The 12,115-nt window shown below is 39.2% G+C and overlaps 1 protein-coding gene across 1 annotated transcript in view; it reads left to right on the top strand.

Moving 5' to 3' along the window:
- The window catches only part of LOC114501732 (RING1 and YY1 binding protein), a 93,649-nt gene extending 86,564 nt beyond the window's left edge, over positions 1-7,085 (top strand). Inside the window, exons 3-5 of the mRNA XM_028518466.2 lie at positions 2,401-2,577; positions 2,672-2,770; positions 3,210-7,085. Coding sequence (XP_028374267.1) covers positions 2,401-2,577; positions 2,672-2,770; positions 3,210-3,462 — 529 coding nt within the window. The 3' untranslated portion in view covers positions 3,463-7,085. The remainder of the gene's footprint in view (positions 1-2,400; positions 2,578-2,671; positions 2,771-3,209) is intronic.
- Positions 7,086-12,115: the final 5,030 nt, after the last annotated feature.

The raw sequence follows: 12,115 nt of genomic DNA, 5'->3' as shown, positions 1-12,115 counted from the left end.
AGGCATTGGGAATACCTGTTACCGTCTCTTTTGTAGATACTCTTAGATTGATGTCCATCTCTGCTCTTGTTTTGGTGGGTTTCCTTGAAGGAATGTACATACCTGGTTTCATTGAAATTCTCCATCAAGGTGTAGTTTTTCATAGTTTTAATGATTGATTCACTGTGTTAACCCTGGCTGAGTCTTAGTTGGTATATGGCACTCTCATTTATTTGATTTAAAACTGTTTGGTAATCCCTGCAGACAGCTCATCTGTTATGTCCCCAGCAAGTGCTTGTGAAGTGTTCCTAGTGGCAATTAATCTTTGTAAGTATTAGCTTAGTTATATTGGGTTGGCCAAAAAGCCGGTGACTTATTTCCGTAAAATAAGTCACATTTTTACCAATAACTTCATTAATTTGGATATTTTGAGTATGTCGGCTGTCACCCACTATTGGCTTCTAGAGGGGACAGGCCAGGGGTGCTTCTAAATATCTTACAATGGATAAGACAGCCCCACAGGAAAGAATTATTTGACCAAAATGTCAGTAGTACAAAGAAACTTTGCAAACCACTTTTGACATGGTCAGTTGGTCACAGCAACTTCTCTATACACTGCACAAATCTTTCTTTTTTGTGTTTCAGTTACATTTAACCTTTCCTGAAATAATAAAGCATCATATACCAAAAATGTTGCATATCTTAAAATGGCTGCACAAAAAAATTCACCAATTTTGATGTTTTTTTAATGCATGCTGGCACGACAGCTGTCACAGTACAATCTAATAAAATTATTTTGAATGAAGTTAAAAACAAACCAAGTACTCTAGAGCCATCATGTGGAAAAAACATAACCGACTTTTTGGCCAACCCAATACTTCTCTTTGAAGGAGTAGAATGTGTTAGATGGCTACTGCTGCCTTTGTTAGAAACTGTAAAAACAGAAAGTTACTTTTCATGTGGGATCCTCTGCACATTTGGGGACCAGGCTTTAGAGTAAGAACATTCCTCCCTTTCTCTCTAGGGATACTTCACATCTGTGTTTGAATCCCTTGCTCAGTGACAAGTGAGGCCATTTGTGATCCAGGCTGAGGTGTACCTGACTGGCGTTCATGGTGTGACACCCCGTGACCAAGGCGTGTATTGATGGAGGCCAATGGGAACCTTGCTCTGAGATTGCACACCTTTGTTGGTATGTTCTCTGGCAAAGCCACACTACCACTGAACCAGTACTAAAATACTCAGAACAAATCCAGTGCCTTCCATGCTTCAGCTCACCTTGATGTGGTTGTGGAGTAAGCATCCTGCTCCCAAGAGGTGCTCAATAATCCAGTAACTGCTTAACTTAATGGGTCAGTGTATCATGTATCTAACAACTCTTCTTTATCTTCTTCCCCAAAAAATGCCAGAATTACTAAAGATGGAAGCTTTATTTTTGTTTTGTTTTCCTAGGTTTGTTTTTCATTTTGTGTAGTCCTCTGTCTTGGGAAAAGGAAAAGGGAGTTATAGGGCCTGCCTGAAGGGGATCGTTACATTGTGGCAGCCAGTCAGTTTCACCTCATGAATGGATCCATTTGGGTGTTTCTTTCTGCACCTTGTACTTGAAGAGCTTATCGTGCTGTACATGTTGATCTAGATGTGACTGTTTTTGAAAATTAATATTATATAGAAACGGCAGATAGGGTTTCCTTTCTTCCTTTCTTTTCCCCTTTGAGTCTGAATGATCAGTCATTGTAAGAAGTGTTTAGCATCACTAAAAATTTGTAAGCGATAGTGTTAAGAGCCCGTGTCAGTTGGAGATGGGTAGGGACATAATGATTGATATCACAATGAATGTATTGTCTAAGATTCTTTATATTGACTTTCAGTCTTCATCCCTTTGGGAGCTAGTACGAACCACAGTTACCTTTTATTGCTCTATGTGTGTTCTCCAAACCAGTCACAGAGCTGCAGGGGAGCAGACCACATTGGAATAATTATATTGAGGAGTGAATATCACTCCTCAATTCTGATTTTATTCTCTTTTCAAGGGATTACCAGTATCCATTTAATAAAATGAGAGTAACCCTCTGCAGCAGGAGTATTTGAAAGCTGTCAGTCTGTATAATCTTGACAGCTCAAAGGAAATAAGTGTCCTCAGCAAGAAAGTGTCCTTTTTTTTTTTATTGGCTGAAAGGCATTTTTACTGCTTTCTGTGTATGTCATTAAAGGCAGTCGTACAGAAAGTGAATTTGAAAGAGGAAAAGTTTTATGGACTCATCCATGCTACAGAGAAGCAGTAATGTAGAAATAGTGCAATATAATTGAGTTTTGAGGTACCAGATACAGAGTAATAAAATAAGAAATTAAGAGACAAAAATAAAAACTGAAAGAAATATTCATAAAAATAAATAAGGATATGTCTTTTCTTGAATGTTGTAGAAAACCTCGAATCAACTCTCAGCTGGTGGCACAGCAAGTGGCACAACAGTATGCCACCCCTCCACCTCCAAAGAAGGAGAAGAAGGAGAAGGTGGAGAAGCAAGACAAAGAGAAACCCGAGAAAGATAAGGAAATTAGTCCCAGTGTTACTAAGAAAAATGCCAACAAGAAAACAAAGTAAGTTCCTGGGTAACTCAGCACAGTATATTATTTTGCAGATGAATCAAAGGTATCTTTAAATGCCTCTCTTGGTATACCTCCCCCTCTTTAGACCAAAGTCTGATATTCTGAAAGATCCTCCTAGCGAAGCAAACAGCATACAGTCTGCAAATGCTACAACAAAGACCAGTGAATCGAATCACACCTCAAGGTATTTGAAACTAGAATAAAATACTGAAGTGCTGCTCTGATTTGCTTATTCATAATCTCCTTATTCATAATCAAGAACTCAGATAGTTTTGTGCCTGTAGGTTTGTAGGCTAAGAAGGGGTAGAGTATGACACTATTAACTTCATACACACACACACACACACACACACACACACACTTCTCTATATCACTATGGTCAAAACAGGAGACAAGATCAATTGATGATAATTTTGGAGTCGTCCAAGGCTTTGCTTACTGAAGGTGTTTTCTGTTATTGTTGAAATTACAGCAGATTTTGTGTTAAAGCTTTGGCATGTGTGGTGACACTTCAGATTCATTGCCACATTGTCATGAAATCTCTGTATTAATAATGTCTGTCAGACATCATTTTTAGTCCACAGCTTGTTTAATTGGCTGTTCCTCTGTGGTATTGCTTTCAGGCCCCGGCTGAAAAACGTGGACAGGAGCACTGCACAGCAGTTGGCAGTAACTGTGGGCAACGTCACCGTCATTATCACAGACTTTAAGGAAAAGACTCGCTCTTCCTCCACATCCTCATCCACAGTGACCTCCAGCGCAGGGTCTGAACAGCAGAACCAGAGCAGCTCGGGGTCGGAGAGCACAGACAAAGGCTCCTCCCGCTCCTCCACTCCAAAGGGCGACATGTCAGCAGTAAATGATGAATCTTTCTGAAATTGCACATGGAATTGTGAAAACTATGGATCAGGGTATGAAATTCAAATCCTCCACCTGCCCATGCTGCTTGCACCCCTGGAGAATCTTCTGTGGACATCGACCTGTTAGTGATGCTGCCAGGATAATTTCTGCTTGCGATGGGCATTTGGCCACCAAGGAATTTCGCACCCTGACAATTACTCTTGACACTTTATGTATTCCATTGTTTTATATGATTTTTCCTAACAATCATTTATAATTGGATGTGCTTCTGAATCTACTTTTTATAAAAAAAAAAAAACAAAAACTGCTGTGCACAATTTTCCATGTACATTACAACTGGTTTTTTGTTTTGTTGGGTGGGGTGGGTTGGGAGGGACTTTTATTTATTGTGTTCACAAACTCCATCCTTTCAGCATATCCTTCTAAGTTTAGTTCTTTCTTCCAGTTATACTATGTACTATCAGTTTTGATATAACTATATATATAAATATAAAAATATATATAAAGGGTTATTTGAAACCAATCCATGGCAACGCTGGTGCTTGATACACTGTGAAGTGAATACAACATTGAACAGTTACAGATCTGGGACAGTCCCTTCTACAAAAGAGCTGAAACTAAATTAAAATCAGTCTTACCTGAAGTGTGTTCCAAACCATGTGGGAACTTGACTCTTTCTCATCTGTCTAAAGAATACTGGACAATATGAAAATATATATTTTTAAACAATGTGATCTCAAATTAAAGACTGCTTCATAGCCTGCATTTGCAATGGAATAACTGACAAATCACAGGTGGTTTGTTGGGAGGTTTTATCATTCAGAAGGAACTAAGCTAGCTCCAGAATGCCAAGTATTCATGTAAATTTATGGTTAAGTGCTCATAAAAATATGGTATTCTATAACTTGAATTCCATCCATTTTCCAGACCCCTACTCATGTCTGGGGTAAATCTATAGATTGTCTCTTTATTTTAGGATTAAAACTATCTAAACTATATTTTTGGTCCATACAAGAAGCAAATCCCTATTTCCACTTCACACGACATTGCATTGATGGTTTTGGAATTGAAATTTGTTTGCCTCGTGTCCCTTCCTTTCCCTTATCCTACCAGTTCAGTTGTAAGCATGTTTTTCCCTTCTTAAAAATCTAGTTTGTTTTACTTAATGAAAATTGTTATCATCCATACATTCAGTCCAGACATTACTCAGTTCTCTGCTATGGGAAGAACTCAAGTGGTCAATGTTTGGAGTGGCAGCAGCCAGAGTTGCAGGGAGAGCTCATACTTCTGAGAACCTGTGTTCTTTTCTTCCTTGACATAAAGAGAGCTTGAGTAGACTGTTTTAAAGTCTATTTTTCACTCCTTTTTTTACTGTATTGCAAACACACAAAACAAAGACCACTAATGATTCCACACCCCACATGTTTAAAATGTTTCATTCTGTTCAGATTTAGTCTCGCTTCTATTTAACTGTTACTGTTCACATCCAGAGTTTATAGACTTCAAGGTCATTTTCAGGCATGGGAATTTGATGTCACCTTCCTTATTTGATCATACTTTAGGGATTCATACAAGGGCAGCTGATTTGTAAGGAAGCACCACATTTTGGTGCGGAAAAAACCTGTTTTGCTTAAGAAGTAACTTCTGTCTGGAGGCAACAAGTTAAAAAAAATTAACAGCTTGATTTGAGTAGCCTTTCACATTTACATTAAAACTCTTCTGTAGTTACCATTGTACCATAATTCAAATTCTGTTCTCAAAGTCAAAGGTTATAAAGCAGTGCTATTTGTTGCTGTGATCCCATTCTAAAATGCATGGACAATGTTTCCCTCTTTTTAAAATAATGCTTGTATGTGGGATGCAAGCTATGCTTATCTTAAATACATTTTTCAAGTATTTATTAATGAACCAAAGGAAATTAGATGCTCTCTGTAAGCATCAGAATATATAATACATAGTGATTTGACTATGAATTTTAAATCCACATTTTAATATTAGTGGGATATTGCAAAGACATTCCTTCTAAAGTTTTAATATTCCTTTTATTAAGGGTCTCAGGGAGGGTAAATTAATCAGCCATATTTATTTTCCAGAGATGTAAGAAATTGCTAAGTTTCTTAAATTAACTTTTTGAAAAGAAAAAAAAATGTCACCAAACTCATAGTTTGCACTGCTTTTTGAACCAATAAGTTTTGGTGTATGCACTTTGTTCAGAAACGCTGTAACTTTTTCAAAATTAGTTTCATGTAAAGTGATTGGACCTCTAGATTAGTGGAAAAAGCTAATTAACCAGCTACTCATAGGCTGCTAATTCGTTGCCAAAGTCTTGGTTTTGGTTTTGCCTCCGTGATAAAACTAAAGAATAGAGAAGAGTGAAGAAGGGAGAATTGCTTTAGAACAGGTGGGATGAAATTGCCATTTTGATAGAAATTGCAGCTGACATTGAAACTTCTTTCAGCAATCAGATGTTATTGGGCTAGTCTTTTAGCTGCCATTGTCTATTCTGTTGAGGTAGTAAGGTGGTAGGTACTTGAGGCTTTTAATTTCTGAAATGATGACATCTCTCAGGCATGTATTCTGGAAATGGAATTCATGTAACTTCCTGCATTTGCATTTTGCCCTACACCTAGTAGGCAGTGTGTAAAAACACTAGTGTAGATTAGAAAAATATATATTAAAAGAGGGCCAGAAATACTTGGTATTCAGTGGCACAGTAAGCAGGTTATAAAAACAAAAACAAAAGCACAGTGTTAACACTTGCAAATTTCCATTTGTTTTAACACCACTCTATCGCTCATGTATGCGCACACACAGTTACCTGACATGCTCTGTTTGAGTCATGCAGTGAAAGAAAAGTAAAAACATCTTGACACACATTTTAATCCAGACCTTTCAGTTTCGGTGTAGTTATTTTAAAACATTGGCAGAAGCTTCTGTGAGTTTAGTTCCACTAAGATGTTTCACCTGCCTTATCAAGACCATTCTCAGTCTACTTTTTAAGCTACCATATCTTAAATTATTGAAAATTTATTAATTGCTGAATATATAATAACCTTTGCTTGTATGTAACCGAAAATGGTTTAAGAGCCAACATTTAGAGTATGACAATGGAGCTGAACAGTTTTTAATGCGCAAGCAGTTCTGTTCTTGTGTATGACTTGTAACCTTAATTTACTGTGTAAAGATGGTTACATTATTCCTTAGCTTTGTTTGTTGGAGACAAATAGAGAATGCTTGTTAAGTATGTCAAAACATAATCTTGTGAATTTTTGTTAATGTATTATACGAGCTATATTTTTCATTTGCCCAGAAAGACAGCTTGTATAACGCTTTTGGAAGTTTCTGCTCTGTAACGTCCTTAGAGCTGACAGTCTTAGGTTTGTTTTTTTCTTCATGCTAAAGTGTCAGTTGGTGGTTTTGTGAACTGGTCAGAAATTCACAGGTCTTAAATGTTTTGGGGAAATTTATATTGGACACTGCTCTTTGTCTAGCAAATAAAAGATGTTAATATATTCCTGTTACTGGCATGTGCACGACTATGTTATTAGAAGCCACTTTATCATTTTCTTGCTTTAAATAGAAATGTCTATTTATGAATTCTGCTTGTAGTTTTTTCACTAATAAAATAGTAAAATTTACATTGAAATCTTTTATTTTGTGTGTGTAGATTTTAGCCTCTAGCCTCCTTTTTGAACTCAGAATTTTTTAATTTACAGAATATTCTCAGTGCGAATAGGAGGCTAAAAACTTGAGTTGTTTATTAAAAGCTAAAGTTGGTTTGCGTATCTCATTACATGGCAGCAGTAAATACAGTTGAACACAAGAATGGCCAAATGTTGAAAGAAAATGAATTAATGTGTTTGAGGGCATCCTTTGAAATAGGCAGCAGGGAACTAAATAAGGGAATAGAGGTGATGGCTCAGTGGGTAATTCAGTGTGTGAAACTGAAAATCCTCGGAAGACAACCTGTTTCTGGCCAACTGCAGTTCTGTAAATTTGTGACTTGATGTAAACAAAAGGCAGTGTCAGACCTGGAAGCCTGCTGGGAAACTGCTGCTGCTTCCAAGAAATATGGAAACCGCTTAAAAACTTCAGGATCCATCCCCAGTTACTCTTCTTTTTCCTGAGTCAGCAGTTGAACTGACACTGAAAGGAAGAGATTATAAATGGTACAGGATCCTAATTTGAAAATTAGTTTGTCCTGGTAAAAGAAAACTTTGCAAACTCCATTCTTGTCAGTGTTTTCCAGGACTGAGTGACAACCTAAGTCTGGCACCTCAGAACTCTTGGGGGTGACGTGGAAGGATTGAAGGGCAGAAGGTCAGGGATCAGATGGTGTCTGATGTTTACCACTTCCCATTGTGGATACAGATACAGTGATGGTACCTCAGGAGTCCCCCATGAGGGTCCCTGCTGCTGGTCACACTGGTTTCACCGTTTGGGGAGGATGGAAGCTGCCTCCCATGCTAGCTAGAGGCATGCAGCAAGATGGTCCCTACAATGGAAGTGCAAGCCTTTTAGAAAGAAGGTGGGTTTTTCCAATTACATGATTGAGAAGGGAGGCAAAGGCTGGGCCCCAGTGCAGATTCCACATGTTCAGACCCCTGCTGAGGAATATCACGGCTATGTGTGACACCATTGTGGTCAGGAGCTCTTGCTGCTGATTTAACTTTGGTCAAAGAGTAAGAAAGTGCCCAAACTTATGCTCTGCTTTCAGCATCTGCCTGAGGCAGCAAAGAAAAGATGAGATGTCGGAGTCCTTTGGTCTATCTGGTCCCTGGCCTCCCAGCAGTTCTGAAGAGCTACTCAGAAACCTTAAAGGTTCCAAGCCATCCTTGCATTAGGATTAAAAATTCTTGTTCAAGATCCTGTTTGTTAATCAGAATCAATCTAATCTGGCTGCCTGGCAGTGTTTGTCAGGAAGAGACAATCTTCCCAGCAGCCTGGGCTGTTATGCACAATAGAAATGAGCCACTGAAGGTTCTAGTGTTTATAGAAAAGACTAAGAAAAGTCTGGGAAGATGGGGTGAGGCTCAGACCCTACACTAAAAGTAGATTCCATGTGTTAAAATCTGTGTAGTAAACCTGCCTTCTCTCCAGGCTTTAACTACGAGGCTGGGGGTGAGGGACCTCAGGCATTGCTATAGTCTCAATTATGCATCCAGTGCAGTGCTAAAAATGGCCCAACAGGGAAACGTTTGTGGAGAGAAGGGCGCAGCCTGAACATGGCCCACTCCTGCAGGTTCTTTTGACTTACACCTGGCAAAAAAGTTAGGCCACTCCCTACTATTATCCTCCCCTCAGGCTTGTGCCAGACATCACTAATCAATCAGTACTCTTTTAGCTGAAGTCAGACTCAGAATCCTCAAAATGGCTGTATGTGCATCACAACCCCTGTTCCTGTGAAGAACTCATTTGTCATTCCTGACTTTGAAAAAACTCACCCAAAGCAACTGGGAACCTTACAAGGCAGTTTTTAATCAACTCTTGAATTGTGCAGCACTCCCTGGACCTGTAGCAATTCCAAGAGAAAGGCTGGCTGAGAGAGAGTTGCAGGAGTCAAGAAATAAGAGAAATCAGTGTCCAACAGTCAACTCCTCAAAAGGCTCAGCTTCCTGTTCAAAAGTGGACCAGATCAAGAGCTCAGTATTGAGCTTTAAATGTGAGACTCACAGGCCGGCTAGCCATGTAGGCTAGACAGGGACCTCCCCAGGCAGTCACACCAGTTTGGTCAGCCTCAGGGACTATCAAATAACAAGGCACAACACCAAAGTGATTCCTAGAAACAACAGCATATATATGCCTTTGGCATGAACCACTGAGACTACACCCCCACCTGGTTAGGCGACCTTAGGGAAGTCAGCCTCCCTAGGCTTATTTTCTCATGTCTGAAACACCCTCTAGTGCCCTGTTCTCTGCTCCAAGGGGCCATGGGCCAGTGCTCCGGTGGTTGCTTGTATTTTAGTGTTTTGAATAATGGGGAGCAAAATTTTTTTCTAAATATTTGTTCTAATGCTTCACAGATTTTATAATTGTTTTATCTTGTTTTTAAATTTTATTTATTTTCTTGACCCAGAGGAAGGAGCAGTTGGTAGAAAGGCCACATGTAAATAAAGCTCAGTGGTGTTTTTGACAACTGCATGGTGTTTCTGTGTCTACAAGTAGTGTTAATGAATATGGCTATTCTTCATTAAAATTTGATTGTTTAAATGTTTACTGTTATTATTAAAAGAGAAGAAGTTTAGAGTCAGTGGGAGAATTAAAGATCTACAGAGTGCCTGGGCACCACCACACAGTAGGAACTTAATAAACGTTAGTTGCTGTGTTACATATATATACACGAACACACACGTATGAGCTTCTTAATAATTGAGAATGGGATTTTGATACTCTCCAGTTCCATCCATGTTGTCACAAAACATACAAATTCTTTCTTCCTGCTGTGTAGTATTCCACATAATCTCACTTATAAGAAGAATCTAATAAACAAAATAAACTAAACAAAATAGAACCAAAGGCATAGATTCATGGGATAGACTGACAGTGGTAAGAGGGCAGGAGGGAGGGGGGACTGCTTGAAAGAAGGTGAAGGGATTAGTCAAGGAGCATATATGCAGGACCCGTGGACAATGGGGTTGGGATTGACTGGAAAGGGGGTGGGCTGGGTGGAGGGGGGGCAAAGGAAAATAATTGGAGCAACTGTAAAAAATATTCACTAAACGTAGAAAGAATGGGATTTTGGAAATTGATTTTTCAATTTTCAGTTATAGTTGACATACAATATATTAGTTTCAGGTGTACAGCCTAGTGGTTACATGTTTGTATAACTTAACTGATCACCCCAATAGATCTAGTACTCCAGAATGGGATTTTTTTGCATTCAGGCATAAATGGCACAAGTTCCTAACAGAAAAGTTAGAGCTACAAATCATTAGATGAGCCATAATGATTTGGCTCATCTAGCCAAATGGGATAAGCCAGCAACAAATGGGATAATAAGAGAGAGAATTATGAGTCCCCCATTCATCTTAAGCAATCAGCAGATAACAATCATGCTGTCAATCATGTGGTGGACAGATGGACCAGTTTTCCCATGTGACCAGCAAAAGGTGAGGACCACTTTGGTGGGCACCTGGCCAGGCTTACCACTTTTCTGTAGAAACTGGTAATCCAGGTAGGAACTTTTGCTCAAATGAATCTGAATAAAATGGGAATGGAGACACATGTGATTGGGGTTGGTGGGAACAATGCTTCACTATAGGACCTCCTTTTATGTTCCCAGCCCAGTGACAGCTCATTGCATTCTGATTCTAAACCAGCTCTGCTCAACATGGTGGGGCATCATAGCAAAATGTATTTAAGTAGCAAAAAATGGCACAATTTATGGGTACTGTTTCACGTGCTTTAAGAGTATTAACTCATTTAATCCTCACACAGTATTGAATACAACTGGGGCAGCAGTGGGGCAAACTGCAGCCAAACCATCCCTATAGCTCATAAGCTAAGAATGGTCTTTACATTTTTACATGTTTTTAAAAAAGTTAAAGAATAATATTTATAACAGGTGAAAATCATATGAAATTCAAATTTCAGCATCTATAAGTGAAGTTTTATTGGCACACAGCCACGTCATGCTTGTTCATGTATAGTTTGTGGCTGCTTTCTACTACTATAGCAGAGGGGAGTCCTTGCGACAGAGACTGTGTGGCCCCCCAGAGCCTAAAATATTTGTTATCTGGCATCTTAAGTAAGAAGTATTTCTGACCCCTGGAATGCACTGCCATCTCCGCACGGTCTGTGAAGAAGGAGGTGAGCACTGACAGCTGTCAGTGGCTGGAAGGGGCCTTGAGGAGGGAGCCACTACCTGCCTGTTTTACCGATGAGGAACCTAGAATGGCAAGGTTAAGGAATTTGCCCAAGTTTACCCAGGTAGTAAGTGGAGGAATCAGAAATGAACCAGAGCTGCCTAATCCATAGTCCTGGCTTTCAGTTTTCATGAAGTTGAAAAGGTAGCTTGCTCAAAATATGTTCCTTGGAACACCATTTAGGCCGGATTCCAAATAAGTTTGGTAAATACTGTTTAATATACAAGTCCTCTTAGAGTTTTAGCCACATTGGCATAGCAAAGGTTCTGAGTTCTGCAAGGGAAAAAAAGCCATTTAACTTTCTTTAACATGGTGTTTTTAAAACTTATTTGACCTACATTCTACCAACTAATATAACTCTAGGGAAAGGGTTAGTAAAAAGACTTGTAGAAAAGACATAGTAGGTACTAACTGCATCTCTGTGACCATGTGAAAATTATTGAGTCTCTCTGAACCTCAGTTTTTTCCCCTGTAGAATGGTGAGGTGGTCATATGGATTTAGTGAGCCAATGAGTTCCTGACTCCTGGTAGACTCCCACAAAATGGTAGTTCCCTGCCACGAGTAGCTTAGGTATCTGTCCCACACACCTGCCAGTTCCTATTGTGTAGGCCACATTTGGAACCACAGTAGCTTTGCAAAGGGATAGTTCATTTCACTGTCAGGTGCCTATTTGGTTACAGATATAAGATTACTCAGAACCATAAAACGGAAACCCCACTACAAAATACAGAAGGTCTGGCATTATCATTGCAAGCAGGAAGATATGCCCAGCTGTCTTCATGCCAACAGCATGGCCATGGCC

The sequence above is a fragment of the Phyllostomus discolor genome, chromosome 7 (assembly GCF_004126475.2).
Source record: "Phyllostomus discolor isolate MPI-MPIP mPhyDis1 chromosome 7, mPhyDis1.pri.v3, whole genome shotgun sequence".
Taxonomy (NCBI): domain Eukaryota; kingdom Metazoa; phylum Chordata; class Mammalia; order Chiroptera; family Phyllostomidae; genus Phyllostomus; species Phyllostomus discolor.
Note: the sequence above shows the minus strand (reverse complement) of the source record. Positions and strands in the feature narration are given on the sequence as shown.